Source organism: Chelonia mydas, chromosome 7 (genome assembly GCF_015237465.2).
Source record: "Chelonia mydas isolate rCheMyd1 chromosome 7, rCheMyd1.pri.v2, whole genome shotgun sequence".
Taxonomy (NCBI): domain Eukaryota; kingdom Metazoa; phylum Chordata; order Testudines; family Cheloniidae; genus Chelonia; species Chelonia mydas.
The window spans coordinates 59,897,532-59,922,787 of NC_057853.1; the positions used below are offsets into that span (position 1 = coordinate 59,897,532).

The 25,256-nt window shown below is 43.7% G+C and overlaps 1 protein-coding gene across 2 annotated transcripts in view; it reads right to left on the reverse strand.

Annotated features, from left to right (window-relative positions):
* The window catches only part of CHUK (component of inhibitor of nuclear factor kappa B kinase complex), an 87,873-nt gene that overhangs the window by 58,383 nt on the left and 4,234 nt on the right, over positions 1-25,256 (reverse strand). For both annotated transcript variants that reach the window (XR_005226303.2, XM_037905624.2), the window contains exons 3-10: positions 24,153-24,267; positions 16,904-16,973; positions 5,926-6,014; positions 5,101-5,190; positions 4,816-4,940; positions 3,721-3,828; positions 740-875; positions 106-300 (exon numbers count right to left, since the gene is read on the reverse strand). Coding sequence is in view for 1 of the 2 variants with exons in the window: in XM_037905624.2 (XP_037761552.1) it covers positions 106-300; positions 740-875; positions 3,721-3,828; positions 4,816-4,940; positions 5,101-5,190; positions 5,926-6,014; positions 16,904-16,973; positions 24,153-24,267 (928 nt within the window). In the remaining variant the exon portion in view is untranslated. The remainder of the gene's footprint in view (positions 1-105; positions 301-739; positions 876-3,720; positions 3,829-4,815; positions 4,941-5,100; positions 5,191-5,925; positions 6,015-16,903; positions 16,974-24,152; positions 24,268-25,256) is intronic.

Sequence of the window (25,256 nt, forward strand, 5' to 3'; positions counted from 1 at the left end):
CAATCTCTACTATGATGAAATGAAAGCAATTAATTTTCCCTGAGATTTTCAATGTGAAAATTTAAAACAGATATGACAACTGGAGTAAAATGGAAATAATCTTACCACACCATCAATAACACATTGGGAAGCAGGTTTCCGAGGATCCAGGGAAATTCCCATCTCCAAAAGCAACTCTTGATTTCCAGTACTTATTCCAGTATCAAGCTCAATGCGAGACTGAAGTGAATGAAGACTTTCCTCAGGATGCAAGAGAAAAGAAACAATCTTGGCAGAAGTCATATTTAAGATGTGTACTATCTGTAAAACCAAGAACAAAGTCATCTTCATTTCTAGTCGTAATTTCTTTCAAGAGACAAATGGCACTAAGGTATCAGGCTAAATGATACGCTGTCCTAGAAAGAAGATGTGCTGATATACAGATAAATAAAAGTTAGGCTGATTAGATAAATTGAGTTTTAATTACTGTCAATAGTGCATCCTTAATACGTGGCACATATTGGTCTGAGGCCACCCTTATGCTTCCAGAATAAGGGTGAAAGAGTCACATTACTACTAATATTCTTGCCTTCAGGTATGAACTGAATTAAGGTAGAAGTGTTTTCTCTCTGAGGAAAGGAAGAATGCATCCCCCGACACTGGATTTGGAGGGTGCAAGGATTTCCACTCAATTAGCACATTCATTGTCCACTGAGAGGTCTTTACCATCAGTATTTAGATAACACATTTAAAAACGCACCTTCAAATTCAGTATGTGATCCATTAACAGGAAACATTTCGGTCGATTGGTTTCTGTGTCTATACCTCCACCCCTCTGCTGTGGATCCCAATTCAGCATCAGTTGTAACCAACTCTCCATTGGTTCTACAATTATACTAAACAAAACAAAAACAAACCATACATTGACATGTGTAATACAAACAAAGAAGGCAGGCATTCTACAACGAAGAGTCCAGTTAATTCAAACGTGTTTTCTACCAGTACTAGGAAAAAAAATACTAAGAGACACAAAAATCCCATTGACTTCAGTGGGACTAGAATTTCACCCAAAGTATGTATCCTCTGTTTTATTTCCCTCTGATAAAGTAGTTACACTTATTCAATACAAGAAAATTATTACTACGACATTAAGGTCAAAACAGTTACACCATAGGCAAGGCAAAAGTTAAGGTTTCAACAACAACATTATCTTGGCCACACTGGGAATCCAGTATAGTGTACGGTTTACATGTTTTACATGAAACTGTAATAGAAATCTACATGTGAAACAAGAAATAGGAAGAACAAGGCAGCGGAAGGTTCCAGAATGTTGCTTCTGGAACATTAACTCCTGCATCTCCTGACTTTTGAAACCACCCCACTTCAATGCGGTCTATGTAGATTTAATCTTTATTTATTTATTAAAGGAAAAACAATTCGCCTGTATTTAATATGTGCATTTCAATGGTCCCAGTTAGTCTTTGGTGTTCACGCCATAGAGAGAAAAAAGGAGAGGAGTATGCCTTTGCTGCTGCTCTTGGCAAGTAGACAATCCCATCCCAGGCCCCCAGTTCCAAATGGGGGCAAGAGAAATGAAGATTACTCATCTGATACTGACATTTGAGATTAACTCTGTACATTCCCACTTTTGGGATGTGCTGTAGTGCAGCTCTAACTGTGGAACATTCCAGAGCAGTGCCAACTGGAGAGCTCTCACATCCCTCCCTTCTCCTCACTGTTGCTGCATGTTCTGAGGGAGGGGCAATGAAAGGGAGCGTGGCACTCCAGTCACCTCAGTTCCTTCCGCTACCTCCTCAAGTCTGAGATTATTATTAGGACCCCAAGGAAGAGTGGCAGGGAATGTGAATGTGCAGAGTCCATCTCAAAGAGCCCTAGTTACAGGTGAGTAACTTGAATTTCTTCTTCGAGAGGCCCCTGACACATTCCCACTGTTGGGATAGTTTGTTATGCAATATTGTCTTCTGCAGAAGGTGGGATAGAGTCCTAATTAAACAGCAACTGGAGTACTGCCCTACCAAAGTGCATGTCAGATCTGAATGCTAAATAAGTAACATTTCATAAATGTGTTTATAGATGTCCACTTTGTAGATCTGCAGAATTCAGTAATGGGAATATGTCTAAGGCTGTCTTAATCCTAGTGGAACCTTTACAGGAAGAGGGACACGGGCTAGTGTGTAGCTCTCTTCAATGCACAGTGTAACCCATTTAGACAAGCACTGAGATGAAATTGCCTGACCTTTAACTATTCTCTCTGTAGGATATAAAAGGATCTGGGAACTTTCTAAAGTTTTTAGTCCAATCAAAATAGAATGCTAATGCCGTTTTAGCATCTAGTCTGTGGAGTACTGACTTGCCTAAATGCACATGAAATCTGAGAAAGCATCTGTAGACAAGCTGATTGGTTAAGATGGAAATCAGTTACCACCTTGGGCAGGAATTTAGGATGTGGACAGAGGACCAACTTTGTCCTTGTGGAAAACTGGTTCCACCATCAAGACTTGCAGTTCATTTACCCTTCTGGCCGATAATACTGCTATAACGAATGCTGTCTTGACTGATAGATCAAGCAGTGAGCACTAATTTATTGGCTCAAAGGGCGGTCTCATACGTTGAGTAAGGACTAAGATAAGGTCCCATGGTGGCAAGGTGGCTATACATTCACCACACCTGTCAAACTTCTCAATCAAGTAATGGGTAACTAAGGTTCTGTTGTCTTCTAATACGTGGTAGGCTGAAATGGGTGCTAAATGGACTTTCAGAGAGGATACAGATACTAGATCGTATCAGGTGCAGTAAGCAGGGGCTGATTTGTTGCAGACAATGAAGATCAGATCCCCAGAAGACAAATCTTACCCACTTGAGGTCATAGCACTATGAATAGATTGCTTCAGAAGTTTTGCATGATGTGTTGCACATCTGACAAACAAGATTCTCCCAGATCAGTTAGTCCTATAGACCATGCTGTTACGTATAGGGACTGCAGGTGTGGGTGCAAGATCTGTGAAGGAGAACTGGAAACCACTGCAATCTTGCCCTTGCTATAACAACCAGAATTACAAGGGCATTGTCTGCTTTATCTTCCATACTACTCTTTAGATTTGAAGAAATGGGAGAAAGGCGTAGAGGATACATATTACCTAGCAGATCTGGAACACATCTGAAATGGATAGCTTACTAACTGTAAGCTAACTAACTGGTAGGGAAGGTTGCTGACAGTTTCAGATACCATGAGTGTTCCAAGTCACAAGGTGGTTAGGGACTAATGGCAACTAGCGTTCTTCTCTCTTATATCCCCTTGCAGAAGAGCATGACAAGACTCAAGGCACATACACTCTGGGCGGATACTTCCGGCCATAAGACTGAACTCTGGCACATGAGGTGCACATGCACCATCAGTCGTGGAATGTACACGTGGACAACTACTCTAAGGAGAACCACAGTACTCCAGTAATCCTCTTTTTCATTCATAAAACATAAGAACCTTCAAAGTTTCGGATAAAGTTCTAGACAACTGCTAGATATTAGCTTTGATTGTGCTGCAAAACACATTAACCAATGGAAACCTGCTGCAATTTTCATATTTTTGATTTGTAGTAAAATTGTGGCCATTTTCTTGCAAAACTACCTGAAATAATAAATCTGGTCATATGCACTATTGGCTCTTAATGGTTTAAAAGAAAACTCAGAGATTAATGTGCACAAAACTATAAACATACTTACCTACAAAGACTGTTAGGCTGTGGCAAATGGGTACTAAACCGAACTTCCCCAGTCATCTCTTCAAAAGCAAAAATGTGCTTTGGATCCTTTTTCTTGATTTTTTCATGCCTATAAAATAAAATTCTCTGTGGACAAACTGACTTTATGTACTCTTATTTTACTTGCTCTAGTTCAGTGGTCTCCAACCTTTTTACGCCCAAGATCACTTTTTGAATCTAAGAGCAACCCAGGATCTACCCCGCCTCTTCCCCAAAGCCCCACCCCACTCACTCCATCCCCCGCTCTCTCCATCACTCGCTCTCCCCCACCCTCACTCACTTTCACCAGGCTGGGGCAGGGGGTTGGGATGGACGAGGGAGTTAGGGATGCAAGCTCTAGGAGGGAGTTTGGGTGCAGGAGGGTGCTCTGGGCTGGGGCAGAGTGTTGGGGTGCAGGAGGGGGTACAGGGTGCTAGCTCTTGGAGGGAGGTCAGGGCTGAGGCAGGGGTTGGGGTGCAGGAGGGGATATGGGGTACTGGATCTGAGAGGGGGCTCCAGGCTGGGGCAGGGGTGCAGGAGGGTGCTCAGGGAGGGGGGTTGGGGTGTGGCCTCCCACCAGGCAGCACTTACCTCTGACGGCTCCCAGTCGGCGGCAAGCGCAGAAAGGCTAAGGCAGGCTCCCTGCCTACCCTGGCCCCACACTGCTCCTGGAAGGGGCTAAACACACCCCTGTGGCCCCTGGGGGAGGAGGGAAGCTGGGGGCTCCTGTCTCCGCGCGCTGCTTCTGCCTGCAAGCACCGCCCCCACAGCTCTCCCGGCCAATGGAAGCTGTGGGGGCAGTGCTTACAGGCAAGAGCAGTGCGCAGCAGGAGACTCCTGCTGCCCCCCACCCCCCCGCGGGGCTACGCTGGCAGCTTCCGGGAGCGGCGTGGGGCCAGGGTAGGCAAGGAATCTGCCTTAACGGTAGACACACTGTGCCACCGGAGATCGCAATCAACTGGGAGATGCTCTAGGACTGACCATTCAATGACCACTGCTCTAGTTCATACAGCCACCTCCCCACAAAAAGAGCAACTCTATCAAACCCAGGCACCCTCTCTCATAGCAAATGTCTTACCAGGTAAATGGCTGTAGATTGTGTAAAAAGGGTCTAAATCCTGCAATACACTCGAACACCATTGTTCCAAAGCTCCAGTAATCTACAGTAACAGTGTAGGACTTACTCTCAAAGAGTTCTGGGGCCTAAAAAACAATATCATACTATTTTTAAAATGACAAAACTCCAGAGAATGTATTTTTTTCTATTTCTGGAAAATGTATGATTTGAGGAACATGTGTAAGTAGAATTGTGCTAATTTATGCCAAAATAAACTGTAAACATGAAAAAAACCAAAACACTTACCAAATATTGTAAGGTCCCAACAAATGATGTACATAAACTTCCCTGATCCAGATCTTTGGCATATCCCAAGTCTATTATTTTATGAATTATCTGTCAATATCCAAGACAAATGTTTGATAAAGCATGATGAAAAGGGCAAATTCAAAGTAAAAGGTGCAGAGTCAAACCCAGGGATGGGGGGAACAAATCCACAAACAAGATTTAAAAAAAAAACATGAACTGCTACACAGAGCTGTTCAGCCATGTAAGCCAAGCTCATTCATTTACATCAACATGCACATACAATTCATTATTGTCCTGAAACTAATTGGATCAGGCTTGACTGAACACAGCATCTAAACTTTTGAGAATTTACAAGATATAGTATTTTGATATCAAGAAAAGTAAACAGAAAAATAGTAAATCAAGAATACCGCTTTTACTAAAAAATGTATCCAACTGAGCACAAGGACAATCTTGATATGTACCCCGCAGAAATCAAAACATACGCCAGGACACAATCAATGTCACATTGCTGATACTGGCAGGAAGCAAAAACACTGGTTAAAAAAAATAGTTGATACTTTACTGTAAAGTGACTGATCAATTGACAAGTCTTCAAGGATAAGCAAATAGAATTTGTAATATTAAGAAGGAATATGAACATTATTAAAATCATGGTTGTCTTTTGCATGAGCATCATTCTATGGGATTCAGTGCTATACTAAATAAGAAAGCAGTAGCATTCTTCATTTCAATCAGTCAAGGCAAAATTGTTACATGACTTCCAGATCTGATATTTGGGACACCAAAGGTGATATTCTTTGGCACAGTTATATGACTTACCTTTCCACCATCATCCTGGAGAACAATATTTTCAGGCTTTAGATCTCTGTGTATAATTCTGTTTTCATGCAAATACTGGATACCCGACCCTGAATAAAATCAAGTATTTGACATAAGAAACAGAAACAGCACCAGTACCAGTACAAATCAAGTTATAAGAATTTCTAACACCTCTATACGATTTCCTGACCAAAAAAGAATAAAGTTAAGGTCTATGTATTTCCCTTTCAAAACAAGAATGGTTTAAAGTATAATAAAATTCTGTAATTGGCGAATTTACACTTTCACCTCTGTAACCTCCCCACACCGCATTAACAAATCAGAGAACCTTTTACCCTACCAAGTGCCATCTGCATTTCCATTATTGGCCACCAACCAGCTGGCCTATCAACTGCCTGGTGAAGCACCTCATACAGACAGCTGTCTTCTCCAGCCCACTCTCCTGCTGCAGGACACAGCAGCATGCTGTATTTTACCTGCCACATGAGGTTCCTCACCTACCATTTTACTAGACCAGACCTCCCAGGCTAGTTCCCCCACTGTGCCAAAACAACCTGGAAATTCCATAGTATCTTCTACTCTCACCTTTCCAAGACGTGGAGGGTCAATCCTTTATGACATAATATATAAATCTACCTTTACCTTACTCTCTCAGCACAAAGAAGCCTCAGCCCTCCAAGTACTACATACACCTAAATTGGGGCCATATTTCTACCCTTTCTGTGTGGAAGGAAGATGGGAGCTAGTAAGTGCAGCCTGGGAAACTCCACATGCCCTTGGCAGCACATTGCTGCCATATTCTGCCTTATACCCTCCCTTTAGGACAGTCCCCAAGTCAGGTGACACACAAGGGTGTCAAATGCACCCTAGACATCTCCCCCCAGCTCAGTTAACTGAGTCTCCCTGATTATTCTACTGGAAACTGCCCATCAGCTGTGCATTACACATTGACCTGCATAGGTGCCAGATCCCAGCACCACAAGAATGCACCCCAACACATCACCTTATAATCCAGGCCCCTGTACTCAAGACTGCTACAGAATTTGTACCTTGCAGGATAATTGTGCTCCAAACATCAAATGTTTTGGACTTCTTGTTAAATCTTTTTAATTGCTTATGGTTGCAAAGTAAGCATTAAAAACATGAACTGAGTGTAAACCATTACATCAGTCTTCCTGCACCTTCAGAAAGCCTGAAACAACTGGTCTAAGAAGTGTCAACTGCCTCACTTATCTCAGTGAGATGCAAGGTGTTGGAATAGTCTTTGTTCAGAGTGAATGAAAGGTTGTTTTAAGTTAAAAGCATGTTATGTAAAGGGTTGCTTAAAGAAAGCACAGAACAGATTCAAAGGAATGCAGAGAACTGAGTTTTTGTTGACCTAAAGGAAGCACTAAATAGGGGTTACAAAACTTCTCATGAAGTTACAGAATTACAGGCCAGAAACTTTCTTAAATTGGAAGCATCTCTGTCGGTTCAATCAGAAATGTGCTTTCAACTAAATGTTGATTGAACAACACTTCCCCTTAGTTAGACATTTCTTTTTTAGGAGCATCTGGAACTCCTTGCCAGAGGATGTTGTGAAGGCCAAGACCATAACAGGGTTCAAAAAAGAACAAGATAAATTCATGGAGGATAGGTCAATCAATGGCTATTAGCCAGGATGGGCAGGAATGGTGTCAGAAGCTGTTTGCCAGAAGCTGGGAATGAGCGACAGGAGATGGATCACTTGATGATTACCTGTTCTGTTCATTCCCTCTGGGGCACCAGGCACTGGCCACTGTAGGAAGACAGGATGCCGAGCTAGATGGACCTTTGGTCTGACCCAGTTGGGCCATTCTTATACTGCTAAGTATTGAAGGATGGAATGTTGTTGCCTCGGTAATGCTGTTCTGGCCCCTTGGTGCTTTTGTCCTTGGAGCTCCAGCGTTATCAGCAATAGCAAACAGTGCAGCCTGCTAATTTAGCAAACCTTAATGCTACTTATAAAAAAAGACAACAGGCACAGTTTTGTAACAAAGGCACTTGGCCAGGTTTATTGCCCTGAAGGCACAGTACTAGTGTTTTATAGGAGCTACAAGGACACTAACATGTAAGTGCCCAGGGGCAAGGAACAGCTTAGTGAGCAGAAGGAATTTTTGCTGTCTCCTCAGCCACACAAAGGGTGAAGGCAACATTTATAGACTGAAACAAACAACTTACATACCCTTATACACGTTTTATGACATTTGTTTGTTATTTCCCCTTGTTCCTAATATCTTGGACAAAACATCCTTATTCATTATTTTGTCAAATTTTATTTTGTACTAAATTTGGATGCATTTGTACTAGTTAAAATATATGTGTGTAAATACCGTAGCCTAGTACACTAGCAACAACTTTGCCAAGTTCATGTACTGGACAGTGAACTTATGTTCGTTTGCTTTAATATATGGCCTGACTTTGGTTTACAGAAGTGGTTCTCAAACTGTTGTACTGGTGACCCCTTTCACATAGCAAGCCTCTGAGTGAGAAACCTCCTTACAAATTAAAAACACTTGTTTATATATTTAACACCATTATAAATGCTGGAGGCAAAGCAGGGTTCGGGGTGTAGGCTGACAGCTCACGACCCCCTATGTAATAACCCTCGCAACCCCTTGAGGGGTCCCAACCCAGTTTGAGAACCCCTGGTTTACAGCCTCTGATTCAGGCCTTAAATTTTGCACCAGGCTCAGTGTTCCAATCTCTCTCTCTCTACTACAGCTGCATTTTCCTTTCTTCTCCTTCATAGTGTATGTATTTAAGAAGAAACAGGATCAGACTAACTACAAAATCCTGAGCACTAAATACAACCATCTAAAAAGGTGCATCCTCTTCCCCTATCCACACAAGGGCACTGAGCCACACCTATAAGATGATCAAACTAGGGGTTTCCCTATGAGACTACAGAGCTGAAAACAGAAGGAAAAAGGGAATTTGTTAAAATGAAGATATATTTGCTCTTTTGGGATTCAACTGTGCATGCACTTCGTGTTTATTTTTTGGCTTGGTAATGTGCAAGCGAAACCAAGATTCTAGCAACAAAACCCCCAAACCAAACAATTGTTAATGATGTGGCAATAAGTAGCAATAGTGCAACTTTTTAATTTTAGCACACTACAAACCATTAAATCTGCACCATATGTTAACTCTGAAACATAACAATTAATAATAACCATGAACATTGTTATGTATGTAGTGGGGCAGTTACCCCGCTCCTGTGAAAGGCTAGGCTGATTGGGGAAGCAGCCACAGCTAGGGCCACGCCGCAATCAGGCCACAGCTGGCCCTATAAAAGGGCTGTGAGCCAGAAGCTGAGTCAGTCTCTCTCTAGCTCTGGAGAGAGAAGGACCTGGCTGCCTGGGAGAGAAGGGTACCTGAAGTAGAGTAGTGCTGGGGAAAGGCAAGAGGAATTGGGGAGCTCCAGCCTGGTAACTCCCCAGGCTGCAGGCCTTGTGCAAGGCCTAAAGAAGGTACTGGGGCTGCAGAGGTACAGTCCGGGGTTAGGCAGAAACAGCTGGTCCAGACCCCATTGCCAATGATGAGTGGCCATTACAGACTGCAGTCTGCCCCACTGAGTGGGAGCTAGATGATGACTGGCAGTAGCCACTGAGGCAAGGTGGGGATAATGGGTTGGGGGTTCCCCTGGGAGGGGAGACCCAGTCTGTGGATTACTGCTGGAGATAGAACCCTGAGGTAAAGGGGCAGCGGGGTCCGGGAAGCACACAGGGGCCTGAGGCAGGTGAGCCATGGGCCTGCAGAGGGCGCTCTGGGCTGGACAAGAGCTAATTCCCAAGACTACCAGCAGGAGGTGCCGCACTGGTGAATCTTCAACCCTGCTACAATGTATTTCATTACAGATCATTTTTTTCAGAAATATCCAACTAATGTGCTTAGCTCACAATTCCAAGATGCCTTCCCCACATGAGCCAGGTAACAGAAGCCCCACCTCTTCCATACCAGCTGCTAAAAATCTTCAATCCATAATTTACAGCTTCAAAAATGCACTTATCCACAGTCAATACAAAAATCTGCAGGAAATGGAGGACTGGCAATGTAGAGGCACAGTAAAATAAGCTGAATGTTATGTCAGGAACACACATGAGGGATACCGTATTATTAGTGTTAGTATGTAATTTAATTTAAAAAGTCGGAGTTTTCCTGAAGGCACCACAGAATTTCCAGCCAGCTAGAGTGGAGCACCACAGGCCCTCGGGGCCAGGCCACAGAATTTCCAGCCAGCCACTAGGGAAATCTCTGACCCTATAGGCCAGGCCAAAGAATTTAGATGCAGCTCCCCACAGAGTACATAGGGCCTTTCCTAAAAGTCGAAGGCAGGCAGGAATACAAGACAGAGTTAAGACTTGTTTTGCAACATTACTTGTAAGTTTCCACTTTCCAGTATTTGTTTATTGAACTATACAATTCAGTGTTGTTAACATGCATATAGCCATTTAAAAGTGTATCTGGCTGGACATTTCCTTGGAATGACTTCATTAGACCATTCTCCAGGAGCTCCTCCTGCAGATACACCCACCTGGGTGTAGAGAAGACATTTTCACCAGCCAAGACCAACACTATCTCCCTAGACAGAGAGCTGTGCTGACTCGAGATAGAGTTGGTGCTTTTTATTCTCTCCTAGCAGTGCTGCTGGCAGAGCAATGGAAGCCAAGAGCAGGCATCTGAAAAGGCAGTATAGCAAAGATACCATTGCTGTGACTCTAGACCCCAGTCCAACTCAGCAGGAGGAGTAATGAGAAGATGCTGGCCACCAGGAGCAGGAACACACATCAGGCATTCTTGCTGCCCTAGACCAGGTCTGAAGTGTGTGACTAAAGTTAGGGTCGGTCACGGGGGGGCAAAGGGGATCCACACAAAGTTTCAGAGGGTCTATCCTCCAATCCAGGGACTACAAAATTGATATTAGCACCTGAACCATCTTTTCCACATGTTGTTGATTTGGGGTATACACAGATGCTAGCCATGGCTGAAGCTTTCTGAGGTGTAGCCTGGTGTGATGAACCACACAGGAGGCAGTTGTGTGCCATGGTGAGAGAATATGATTTCAGACATAGCACCAGATCCTGTAGCATCTCAAACCTGGATTGAGGTGGTAAAACCTTGGCCTTTGTGGAATCTAAGACCACACCAATAAACTATCTTGGGTACAGGTAGTAGAACTGATCTGTCCCATTCACCAGGAGCCCCAGTGCATTGAACATTGATACGATAGTGAAGATGCTGTGTAACACCTGAGCCTCAACCAGTTATCCAGGTACATAGGGCCCTATGAAATGTTTTATTATGGATTTTCAGATTTATTCAGATTTTTTCCCATTTTTAAAAAATTAATCTATGGATTTTTTTAAACCAAAATTCTTTGATACACTGACAACAATTACGTAGCCTTTCTATAAATTCATTAAAATGTTCAGAATTGGATTGCAACGGGAAAACAGATTTTACAAAAAAAATCCTACAATTTAAGGAAAACATGCTGCAGATATACAGTACATGTGAAAATTAACACATTTTAAATCACTTTTTAAAGTAGCACTTGCTAAGGTGACCAAACTGACGTCGCTAAACAGTAATACAAAAAGTCCACAAGCATGTGGGCACGCATATGGGGGGGTGGGGGGGGGGCAGGTGCATGTATGCTCTTTCTTTAAGCAGAGCACTCACAGCCTAAATACTTGTTCAGACAGCAGGTGGCAGCAACCACTCCTCAGACATGTATCCGATGAAGTGAGCTGTAGCTCACGAAAGCTTATGCTCAAATAAATTTGTTAGTCCCTAAGGAGCCACAAGTACTCCTTTTCTTTTTGCGAATACAGACTAACACGGCTGCTACTCTGACTCCTAACACAGAGGCTGGTACACAGAGAGGATCGCCCCTGACACCCACCCCAATGGAGAGACACCCCAACTTCAGCCCCCACCCCTCAGGCTCTGCTCAACACAAAACAGGAGGCTCCCGATCCAGAGCAGCTTGACTCAAGTGTAGCTGCACAGTAGCTCAGCCATGCAGCCCACCTTGCCTGCCGCTGTGATCTCAGTGCTGGGGAGAGCAGAATTCTGCATTAACGTTCTGATTCCATGATTCTATCCATGAACACAGAGTTCATAGTACCCTAGATATGGGAACACATGGACTCCTGATTTATGCAAATGAGTTCCCACTACCACCATGCACTTTGAACATCTGAGGAGTGGCTGAGAGACCAAACTAGAGCACTGAACTGACAGTGGGACCCATTTACCACAAATCTGAGAAACTTCCAATGGCAGTGTCAAATCACAACATGGAAGCAAGCATTCTTTAAGTATCAGTCCCCATGTTCCAGGAAGGAATAATCAAGGCTATGGTATCCACTAACCATGAGCAACTTCATTTTCTTCAGGAATTTGTTTAACTCTCTTAGATCTACAATTGGCCTGAGAACTTCTTTGGTTTTGAGGATCAGGAATAAAAGCCTTCCCCTCTGAGGCCTAATTGAACTTCCTCTGTGGCCCCAATTGAAGAAGCAACCAGATCTCCTAATGACGGATGATCTTGTCAGAGCAGTCACTGAAGGAGAGCAGGGAAAGGGGGGGGTGTATAAATGAACCTGAGGGAATATTCCAGTTCTACCATGCTTAAGACCCACTGATCCGAGGTTATTTGGACCCACAGTCTTAGAAAGTGGGATAATCGGCTGAAAAACAAAGGGCAGAAAATAGAGGGAACTACAGACACTGGTGTACTGTCCTCAACAAACGCGTCAAAATGCCTGTTGGAATGCAGCAGCTGGAAAGCATGAACCCACTAATGCTGAAGAGGAGGATAGTAGAGACCGCCCTGTATAACTCCTGCCCTTTCTCCTTGGCGAATCTTGAGACAGAGGAGGAAAACCCTGGAGTCTGTATGGCTGTTGATGACCAAAATGTTTCCTCTCTTTCACCAGTATATAGATCACTGGAATCCTTTAAGCTACAGAGCCCATCGTCCATCTTATCTGAACATAAACAGGGACCTTTGAAAGGGAGGTCCATGATGGTTTACTGGACTTCTGGTGAAATCCTGGATGACTGTAACCACGAACATCTTCTCACTGTAACAGCTGATACCATGTTTCGAACCACCACATCTGCACTGCACATGATGTCCTGGAGAACAGTTCTGGTAATAAAACTTGCCATCATCTACTATTACTGCAAACTCCTGCTTACAGTGCTTTGGCAGATTATAAAATTTAAAGATGATGTTTTCCTAGAGGGTGGAGTCAGAGCAGCTCAGAAGTGCCTGTTGATTTGATTCTTGAGCTGAAGACTCCCTGTGGAATAAAGTTTGCATCCAAACAAGTCCAGTTCCTTTGCATCTTTTTGCCTGTCAGTGTTGACACTAGGTACACGTCTCTCCCATTTATTAGCAGCTGTCACCAACAAGGAACCCAGGGGAGGATGGGAATACAAGTATTTATAACCCTTAGAGGGGATGTAGTATTTCCTTTCAGCACACTTTGCTGTGTGGGGTAAGGAGAATGGTGTCATAACACTTTGACTGGCTCCATAATGGCTTCACCAATTGGCAGGACCACCCTGGCATGGGCTGCTGATACGAAGATGTCCACCACTCGGAGGAGCTTAAACCTCTTGGAGATGTGTTTGTCACTGATACGGGATTCACCCAATGTCACATTAAACAGGTTGGATGGGGATCACTAACTGGCATGGGTTTAGTGCAATTGTGGCAGGATTTAAACCCCAGTGAGCACAACATTGTTCTGGTACCAAAAGCCAGTATCTGAAAACAAACTTAGTCTAGTCTTAGGACTACCAGTATAACTCGTAGGGCTGTCGATTAAATTTTTTTTAATTAATCGCATGAGTTAACGGTGATTGATTATTAATCAGTTTTAATTGCACTGTTAAACATTAGAATACTGACTGAAATTTATTAAATATTTTTGGATGTTTTTCTACATTTTTGAATATATTGATTTCAATTACAATACAGAATACAGTGTACAGTGCTCACTTTATATTTTTATTACAAACATTTGCACTGTAAAGATGAACAAAAGAAATAGTATTTTGCAATTCACATCTACAAGTACTGTTGTGCAATCTCTATCCTGAAAGTGCAACTTACAAAGGTATTTTGTTCCATAACTGCACTCAAAAACAAAACAATGTAAAACTTTAGAGCCTACAAGTCCACTCAGTCCTACTTCTTATTCAGCCAATCGCTCAGACAAACAAGTTCGTTTACATTTGCAGGAGATAATGCTGCCCGCTTCTTGTTTACACTGTCACTTGAAAGTGAGAATAGGCGTTCGCATGGCATTGTTGTAGCTGGCGTTGCACGATATTTACATGCCAGATGCGCTATAGATTCATATGTCCCTTCATACTTCAATCACCATTCCAGAGGACATGCGTCCATGCTGATGACTGGTTCTGCTCAATAATGATCCAAAGCAGTATAGACCAACACGTGTTCATTTTCATCATCTGGCTCAGATGCCATCAGCAGAAGGTTGATTTTCTTTTTTGGTGGTTCCGGTTCTGTAGTTTCCGCATCAGAGTGTTACTCTTAACATTTCAGATTCTTAAACCTTGGGTCGAGTGCTGTAGCTATTTTTAGAAATCTCACGTTGGTACGCTCTTTTGTGTTTTGTCAAATCTGCAGTGAAAGTTCTTAAAAGGAACACGTGCTGGGTCATCATCCGAGATGCTATAACATGAAATATATAGCAGAATGCGGGTAAAACAAGAGCAGAAGATATACAAGGAGTTCAGTCACAAATTTAATTGATGCATTTTTTTTTTAAAATGAGTGTCACCAGCATGGAAGCATGTCCTCTGGATTGGTGACCGAAGCATGAAGGTGCATACGAATGTTTAGCACACCTGGCATGTGAATATCTTGCAATGCTGTCTACAAGAGAGCCATGTGAACGCCTGTTCTCACTTTCAGGTGACACTGCAAACAAGAAGCGGGCAGCATTATCTCCTGCAAACGTAAACAAATTTATTTGTCTGAGCAATTGGCTGAACAAGTAGTAGGACTGAGTGGACTTGTAGGTTCTAAAGTTTTACATTGCAAAAACAACTTAATTTTTGTACATAATTCTACATTTGTAAGTTCAACTTTCATGACAGAGATTGCACTACAGTACTTGTATTAGGTGAATTGAAAAATATTATTTCTTATTTTTTACAGTGCATATATTTGTAATCAAAAATAAGTACAAAGTGAGCACTGTATACTTTATATTCTGTGTTGTAATTGAAATCAATACATTTGATTATGTAGAAAACATCCAAAAATATTTACATAAATGGTATTCTATTGTTTAACAGCGCAATTATGCAATTAATCATGATTAATTTTTTTTAATCGCTTGACAGCCCTAATAACTAGCTAAACGAACTTACTCCTAACAATAAGAGGATATATAGACAAAGAACTGAAGGAAGCACTTATAATAAATTGAAGGTTGCTGTGACAACTGTCACAGGCAGCATGAAGGAACTGAAAGGGGTCCAGAGGTGGCTCCGCCCTCTTATACCACCCCACAGTGGCATCAGATAGGAGGGGGCTCAAGCTGCCCCCATAGGTACAGCTGAGGAAAAAATATTCTCTAAAAGCAGTTCATGAGGCAAACACACACCCCTAAAGTGGAACAGATCTGTGCAAACACTCAAAGAACAACACTTCTTCCCTGCAAAAGCAAACAGATTTCTTTTGGTAGATCTGACTCACCCTGTAGTCCCAAGAAGAAGAGAATCATGTATATAGATCATGTGTTCACAAACTCCTTACTATTAGTAAAATATGCTTAGCAGGTACGCTCTTTAAACCATCTTGGGTTGAATGATAAATATAGACAATACAAATTCATCAATTTCTCAGGAAACACAACTCTAGGAGCTTGACTACACCATGGTGAGGTGTTAATCCACATTGAGTTAGCATGCAATTTGTAAGCCACGCTAATAGCATGCATCCAGGATGGCTGTGCCCTCTTTCAATTCGCAACAAATGGCGAGGTTTATTGCATATTAAGTGCATGGCATTCTCGGAGGGAATCCCATGGTTCTTTGCTGCTGAACTGGGTGCATTCTGAATTTTTCTCATTCTGCATATTGCAGGATGCATTGTGGGATGCATAGCAGAAGCCAGGCAAGTTCAAATTTTATTTTATTTTTTTTTTAAATCCTATGGTTCTACACTCTCAATCCCTTGCTTCCTTTCTGGGTAGCTAGCACCATTTTTGAATTGCTGTTGGCCAGCATGGACCTTACGCTGACAACTGTGAATATGCAGACACTCCTTGCACTGGGCTTTATTTCAGCACTCAAAACCAGGTGGCTTTGGTTTTGGACTTCACCCACCACATCACCAAGCAGAGATGTGGCTGCAGATGCAGCTCTTCCCTCAGCAGCAGCGGAGAAAGCAGGACGAGGAACAAGAGGATGACACTGAGCATCTAATATTATAAGAGCTGCTTCACACAGTGCCAGTATGGACCACGCTATGTCAGCAGGAGATGCTCTCCTGCCAATTTAGCTACCACCACTCATTGGGAGTGATTTTAATTATGCTGGCAGGAGAGCTCTCCCCCGCTGGCACAGAGCAGCTACGCAGGAGACCTTACCGCAGCGCAGCTGTAGCGGTACAGTGCACTGCTGTAAGGCCTGTAGCGTGGACTTAGTCTAATGTGCTGTAATGAACTGCACACGGTGTATGTGAGCATTTTCACGCCCGACTAACCTGAAGTTAAGGCAGATTTAAACCTCCAGACAAGCCCTAAGTGTCACAAATTATCCCAGTAAGCAGGACAAAAGAGCCTTCCACTACTAGAGATACCTGCTTTGTTTTGACAACTTGCTTTTGCAGGGTTTTGTTGAAACATCAAAACAGTTACATATAGGGAACATGAAAAGGCAAGAAAGGCAGCAGATTACGTACCAATGTCGCAAAGCAGAGAAAGTATTTGACTTTCCTTAAGTCCACAGCAATTTTCTGGTTTGTTTAACAACTACAGAAAAGAAAAATAAGTCTAAGTCGGCAATGCAAGAATTATTTGTTAAGATCTTCTGTCCTCAATCACTACAAAATGAGAAGAAAATTAAATTCACACTTAATTAAAATGGGCTACAAAATTAATTGGTCTTGTGAAAAAGAATAAAAGGTACAGAAAGACAAAAGTATATATGAGCAAGAAACTGGTTTGAAAAGAAGATTCCAAGTGTGTGAAGGTTGTTGTAGTTACATATAACACAGTCTTGTAGGCTGTTTAGAGGCCAGGCAATGACAGATTCAAAACTAACAGCCATTATAGCGAGATCATGGCCCCCAGAGTCTGCACATTCCCCCAAAACTTGACAAATTCAAAACATTATATGAAAGCAAACAAATGAAATTTATGACTGGCCCAAGTCTCAGGAGCAAGATCACTGCTTGGAGGATCAACTGCTCTAAACAAATAATCTAAACTAGGGGTCTCAAAGTCCCTGCCCATGGGCCATCTGCAGCCCAAGAACCTCCCCACTGCGGCCCGCGGAAACATTTAATAAAGTTCTTTCATCCAGCCCTCAAGGCTGCCAGCCGAAAGTGGGTGGGAGGGTCAGGAGGGCAGATGGCAGGAGAGATTCACATGCCTCTCCCCACAACGTTGCTCCATCCTGCTGCTCCTGGGACCCTCCCAGGGGTTGCACTCGGCAACGTGTAATTCACCCCGGGCAGCTCGTCTCCCTGCAAGCGGTTCCATATCCCTGCTGATGCCGGTGGAGGAGAGATCCATGCAGCCATGCTGTCTACTGCAGGCACCACCCCCTGCAGCACCCATTGGCTGGGGGAGAGGGACAGAGATACCACCACTAGTCGCTGGGCCGAGTCAGCCATGGAGGCAGCATCATTAGCTGCCGGGCAGTCAGTTGGGGCAGCATGAGGCCAAGGGAGCAAGGGAAAAGGGTGGGAAACGGGCTGGGGAGGTGGCGTGAACACCATCTTCAGTGACATTATTGGCCCCCTGGGAGGGTTTGAAGACTGGCACTGGCCCTAAGGTAAATTGAGTTTGAGACCCCTGGTCTAAACCATTTCTGAGGAGCCAAGGAAAATCAGGCCAAGTGACAAGAAGAAACAGAAAGGAGCACATGCATATGCATGCATACACACACACACGCACGGAGCATGATGTCCTGCAGTCCCTAGGTTAGTACTCCATGAAAAAAACAGGAAGGAAACACACGGGGCCAGATTTTTGCTATGTCTAAGGGGGTGAAGGGGCGGTCAGGGAACCAGTTACAGCTCCCTGTTCTCTGCTTGACCCAGAGTGACAGCTGCTTTAATCTGAACAAGTTGGCTATGGACCTTAATGGACCATCCATCAGCAGGAATTGCATGGCACCTTAGCCACACACACCAGCACAAGGAGCTATGGGTAGGAAGGCACACAAGCCAGCTACATGGGCTCTGCACCTGCTGGAGACGACTCCTCCCGAACACTAGGGTATCCCTGACTAGGGCATTGCAATTAGTCTCCATTCCCTTTGCACCACCTGAGCAGTGCAGAGAGCCTGCCCCTCAGTCATGCTGATGCCTGGAATGTATCAGAAAGAGGTGTGCTCTCTTCTGCAATGACTGCATAACCCTCTAATGCTGATCCACCCAATGCCAGCCTGCAAGTTACTGCCCTTACCAGATCAACTGAGTTCATTATATGCCAGCTGGCATTCTGAACCATTGAGCAGTCAGTGAGTACTTTTATGTCACTCCACCTAATTTCTGTTCACCTACTAATTATATATTTAGCCAGGCAGATCAAGTGATTGGTATTTCATCATAAGGCCTAGCTAGCTGTGTGTTATCTATCATTTAATCCCTCTTCATCACTGAATATTTATTTGGGATTTAAGCACTCTGTCTCTCATTCTTGGATTTTTCAATCTACTTGATCACTACTTGAAAGCTAAGCACTTGCCTTATTAACCAACTGTCCATTGGATTGCCCCCAGCATGGCTGGCTCTACTAACCATTTGCTACCCTCTTACATGTGCAATCTTCATCTCTGCTCCTCTATTCCCCCACCCCTGTACCCTTTCATCCTAACACCACACACACTCCCCACCATCATCTGTACATTTGCATCTCTTCCTCCTGTCCTTGCTCTACCTCTCTCACTCCCACAAATCCACATACCTCTTCTGCCTTCCTCACTTCCATAATCACTTGTCCCACTCCAATCCTCCCTCGCTAACACTTTGCTTCCTTTAACCTCAACTGTTTCCTTCCTCCTGTCCCCACTAAAATGCCAAGTCCATCTAAAAGAAAACTTCTTCCAACCACAACTTCACAATCTCCCAGCTCTCACTGAGACCTGGACACTCCCTGGCCCTTCTCTCCCACCCATACTGCCTCTGTTGCAACTTTCACAGAATCATAGAATATCAGGGTTGGAAGGGACCTCAGGAGGTCATCTAGTCCAACCCTCTGCTCAAAGCAGGACCAATCCCCAATTAAATCATCCCAGCCAGGGCTTTGTCAAGCCTGACCTTAAAAACGTCCAAGGAAGAAGATTCTACCACCTCCCTAGGTAACACATTCCAGTGTTTCACCACCCTCCTAGTGAAAAAGTTTTTCCTAATATCCAACCTAAACCTCCCCCACTGCAACTTGAGACCATTACTCCTTGTCCTGTCCTCTTCTACCACTGAGAATAGTCTGGAACCATCCTCTCTGGAACCACCTCTCAGGTAGTTGAAAGTAGGTATCAAATCCCCCCTCATTCTTCTCTTCTGCAGACTAAACAATCCCAGTTCCCTCAGCCTCTCCTCATAAGTCATGTGTTCCAGACCCCTAATCATTTTTGTTGCCCTTCGCTGGACTCTCTCCAATTTATCCACATCCTTCTTGTAGTGTGGGGCCCAAAACTGGACACAGTACTCCAGATAGGCCTCACCAATGTCGAATAGAGGGGAACGATCACGTCCCTCGATCTGCTCGCTATGCCCCTACTTATACATCCCAAAATGCCATTGGCCTTCTTGGCAACAAGGGCACACTGCTGACTCATATCCAGCTTCTCGTCCACTGTCACCCCTAGGTCCTTTTCCGCAGAACTGCTGCCTAGCCATTCGGTCCCTAGTCTGTAGCGGTGCATTGGGTTCTTCCGTCCTAAGTGCAGGACCCTGCACTTATCCTTATTGAACCTCATCAGATTTCTTTTGGCCCAATCCTCCAATTTGTCTAGGTCCCTCTGTATCCTATCCCTGCCCTCCAGCATATCTACCACTCCTCCTAGTTTAGTATCATCCGCAAATTTGCTGAGGGTGCAATCCACACCATCCTCCAGATCATTTATGAAGATATTGAACAAAACCGGCCCAAGAACCGACCCCTGGGGCACTCCACTTGATACCGGCTGCCATGGAGCCATTGATCACTACCCGTGGAGCCCGACAATCTAGCCAACTTTCTACCCACCTTATAGTGCATTCATCCAGCCCATACTTCTTTAACTTGCTGACAAGAATACTGTGGGACACCGTGTCAAAAGCTTTGCTAAAGTCAAGAAACAATACATCCACTGCTTTCCCTTCATCCACAGAACCAGTAATCTCACCATAGAAGGCGATTAGATTAGTCAGGCATGACCTTCCCTTGGTGAATCCATGCTGACTGTTCCTGATCACTTTCCTCTCATGTAAGTGCTTCAGGATTGATTCTTTGAGGACCTGCTCCATGATTTTTCCGGGGACTGAGGTGAGGCTGACTGGCCTGTAGTTCCCAGGATCCTCCTTCTTCCCTTTTTTAAAGATTGGCACTACATTAGCCTTTTTCCAGTCATCCGGGACTTCCCCCGTTCGCCACGAGTTTTCAAAGATAATGGCCAATGGCTCTGCAATCACAGCCACCAATTCCTTTAGCACTCTCGGATGCAACTCGTCCAGCCCCATGGACTTGTACACGTCCAACTTTTCTAAATAGTCCCTAACCACCTCTTTCTCCACTGAGGGCTGGCCATCTACTCCCTATGCTGTGATGCCCAGCGCAGCAGTCTGGGAGCTGACCTTGTTCGTGAAGACAGAGGCAAAAAAGCATTGAGTACATTAGCTTCTTCCACATCCTCTGTCACTAGATTGCCTCCCTCATTCAGTAAGGGGCCCACACTTTCCTTGGCTTTCGTCTTGTTGCCAACATACCTGAAGAAACCCTTCTTGTTACTCTTGACATCTCTTGCTAGCTGCAGCTCCAGGTGCGATTTGGCCCTCCTGATTTCATTCCTACATGCCCGAGCAATATTTTTATACTCATCCCTGGTCATATGTCCAACCTTCCACTTCTTGTAAGCTTCTTTTTTTATGTTTAAGATCCGCTAGGATTTCAGCGTTACGCCAAGCTGGTCGCCTGCCATATTTACTATTCTTTCGGCTCATCGGGATGGTTTGTCCCTGTTTGTCCCTTTCCTATTGCAATCACTCCTCATGAACTCTCCTTGCACGAAATTGTCCTGCACAGGTCATAGTTGGGGTATTTGGCTCCCCTCTCTTATTTCTATCACTTCCAACGCCTTCCTGCTTCTTCTTTTCACTCATCTTTTGGACTACCCTCCTCTTTCTTCCACTCCATGTTGCTGTGATCTATGGCCCACCTTATTCCATCTCACTGACCATCCTCAATGACTGACTCTTGGCTCCCATGCTTCACAATCCCTCACTTTCATTTTGGCTACTTCAGCCTCCAAACTGATGTCCCAAAATGATCCCTAGCTAGCTGCCCACCTTCCTGCCTTCATCTCTTCATTTGCTTAGTTCCTTCATTCACCTGATCTGGTCTTCACCAAATACTACTCTCTCTGACCTTTCCATCACTGAATTCCTCCCTCTTACCATTACCTCATCTCCTCAGCACTGCCCACACCACTTCTGGAACCACCAATTCATCAACATCTATTATCTCTCTTCTGCTTTTCACCACCCTTGTCCTCACATCTCAGCAGTCCCACAACGATGCAAGCTTTCTCTGCTACATATTCACTCCGTTGTCTCAGCTAAGTAGTTCTACTTCTCCCCTCTCACTGAATGCCACACCCACAACCCAGACAATCCCCCCCCACCCCACCCCCATCTTTGACCCCCCTCAAGTCCTACCTCTACTCAGGATTTCTTCAAGGAAAAAAAACATAACATCCAACATGACCTCTTCCTATCACTGAGAAAGTTCTCACCTGCTTTCTTATGTCACCCAGAGCCACCCCCCTCTCCCTCATTCTTCTCAACTTCTAACTTTCATCATGTGTTCTCCACCCAGGGGAAAAGGCTTTTGTCCCCTGATTACAGAACACTCACCCAGACCCCCATCTCACACCCAATCTCTTCTTTCCAAAACTCTCATTCAATCACTGTAACCACCCCTGGAGTTTCTTTCCTCCAGCTCCATCCACCTTCCACCCTCTGTGCTCCCTGAAAGTGTTGTCAGCGTCTAAAATGATCTCTTTCTGCCCAAACATGAAGGCCTGTCCTCCAGCCTCATGCTCCTCAACTTATCAGCTGCCTTTCACAACCATGCTCCTACCCTTGAAATCTTGTCCTCCCTTGGCTTTAGTGACTCCATCCTCTGTCCTGGGTCTCCTATCACCAAACAAAGCATCTTAAATACGTGCTAGGGTGATCATGTTTTTAGAAGTTGGTGCCATTAGTGATCTACTAGTGTAGACAGGGCATACACAGCATGCCTAAGGACAGAGAAGGAGTCACTGGCAGAATCAGGCTCATTTCTCTTCAGACAACACTCCCCACAGATCAAGATGACCAGTAACTGATAAAGACCACAATTTAGTATCAGACTATTTTCCAGCCTTGGTGCTGTTACAGAACTTTAACTAGATATTGACATCAGTGCAAAATAAAGATGTCACCACACAAGTGCAGAAAAGAGATGAAAATGAGATCACAGATGATTAAAAATATGCTGTAGTGCTTCTCCCTCTTTAGGTGTGTAGCATTTGAGGTGATCATTTGGCCTAGAGCATTTCACTTCCAGAACAGCCACAGGCACCAACACAGCTTTCAAGGTCTGAAAAGCCTAACAAATGCTACACTGAAATGAGATTTGATGTAACCAAGGTCGCCTGAGCCTGGCCCTCCTCCTAGTCCTTCGGGTTTCCCCATGCTCCTATTCACCGAAGGCAGAACCTCTGAGTGGGGCCCTGCTATCCATATTATCAGTTCAGTAACCCTAACCTGTCCCCTCCAGGGTCAGACTTTCAGTTTCCTCCTCCTGAGAATATCCAACCAGGGATTGCTCCAATTGCTTCAAATAAAGCCAGAAGTAGTTAACATAGAAAACAAAGAGAAGATGAAAGTGAAATGGAAAAAATCATGGATATAATAGGATAAAAGTTACTTTGATTAAACAGAATTCAAAGTCTCTCATTGTTAAAGCCCATTTGCCTCTCTCCCAGTCCTTAGTCTGTGGCACATCTGACTTGTCTGCTATTTACACAGTAGTCAAGAGCCTTCCTCATCATTTTAGATACAAGATCAAATTCTTGTCCAACCTCTCATTTAGTTACCTTTGTTTCTTAGTCTACAAATGAAAGTGTGTCATTCCCAATTCCCACTGCAAGGGAAGGGAGTACAAAGTGTGCTGGTCTATATCACTGCCCTCTATTAAAACTACTGAAAGGTGCTGATGAATACACCATTAAGCATTTCTTCCAAGGTGCTGTCTAGTGTCTTCCTAAATGAAAGTCGCCCATGCAATGGCCTAAACACATTCCTAAATCAATAGGGAATATTAGCATTTTGGTAGCTTCAGCCCAGGAAGATTCTATACTGATGGAGGCCATGTGAGAATCTAAATAAATCGACAATTTAGTGTGACATCTTTCATACTTTTACATACTCCAGAATAACTTCTCTATTATGTATCTGTATCATACACACTGCTGGTTAAATAAGAGCTTGATTTAACTACTAGAATTTGCACCACACTGATTTAGTTCCTATGATGGGAGTGTAAAAAGGGGATTGCACTTATACTACTCACCACTGTAAGATACTCTGGTGCAAACCCCTTCTTACACTGGTGTGGGTGCACCTGTGGATTTGCACTTGCATTTGTTACACAGGTGCAAAAATCCCAATCCACTTAGTCGTACAGTCAACTTTGAAATCACTTATTCAGCTATAATTTCAAACAAGCAGGTTTTACCTTTCTGAGATCACCTCCTGAACAGTACTCCATTGCAAGAAGAGGGACATCATTAACTAGGAAGTTCATCTCCTCTGGAACATCACAGGCCTTTACTACATAGGGGTTGTTTAACCTAAACAAATGGAAAGCGTGATGAAAATCTTGACACATATTTCAGCAGAAGATCAAGCAACAGAAGCAAAATGTGTTTCAAATATGTGCACAGTAACATTTCTTTCCCCAAAACATTTAATGTTAAAAGTGGGATGGCCAGCAAGTAATTGTCAGCAAGTTATCCCAGTGTTACCCAAGGACAATAAACAAAGTTCATACCTTCTAAGAACAAGCAGATCAGTGATGAATGGAAAGTTAGTCTTATGGTTAAGGACTGGATTGGGACTCAAGAGATTTGGGTTCAAGTCCCTGTGTGACGATGGGCAATGTCACTTAATCTGCACTTCAATTTCTGTATCTGTACAAGGGGGATGATACCTCCTTACCTCCCAGCGGTGTTGGGAAGATACTTTTCTATGTGAATACCTACATAGGTAGAAGATGTGTACATAAGGAAAGGGGGAGCCATTTAATATCTATTTCCTGGTCATGTCTGAAAATACACCTGTCAACTTCTCAAAAACAACATGAGGGGAACACAGAGTATCCAAAGAGCCAAAGTTGGTAATACTGAGATTGTACTTCTGATGGAAACACACAGCCAACTCAGTGTCAACTAAGAGATTCAATACATTGCATAAAGCAAACTCTCCATAACACTCTAAACATTTCCATCTTTTTTTTTTGTTAACTCGTCTAGTAATATTTTCTTTCCTAGTCTCTACTTCCCTTCTAGGTTTTGCAGCCTCACTCACATCATCTACCTTTCAATCATAATTGCCCCTCAGACTGGCTTTTTCTATAATTTTTGCTCTTTTCAGTTTTCAGCTAGTTCCTTCTCAAAAGGCTGTTTCTCGCTCTACAAAATTTTGCTCTTTTTTATATGGTGGTTACCTTGTCATCCATTTTTACGGTCAGTGTTGTCCCTCTTCTTTCCCTATCTCTCCCTACCACTGTTTCTTCCCTCTCTCCTTTCTTCCATTTCTACTTCTCCTTCCCCACTTTAAC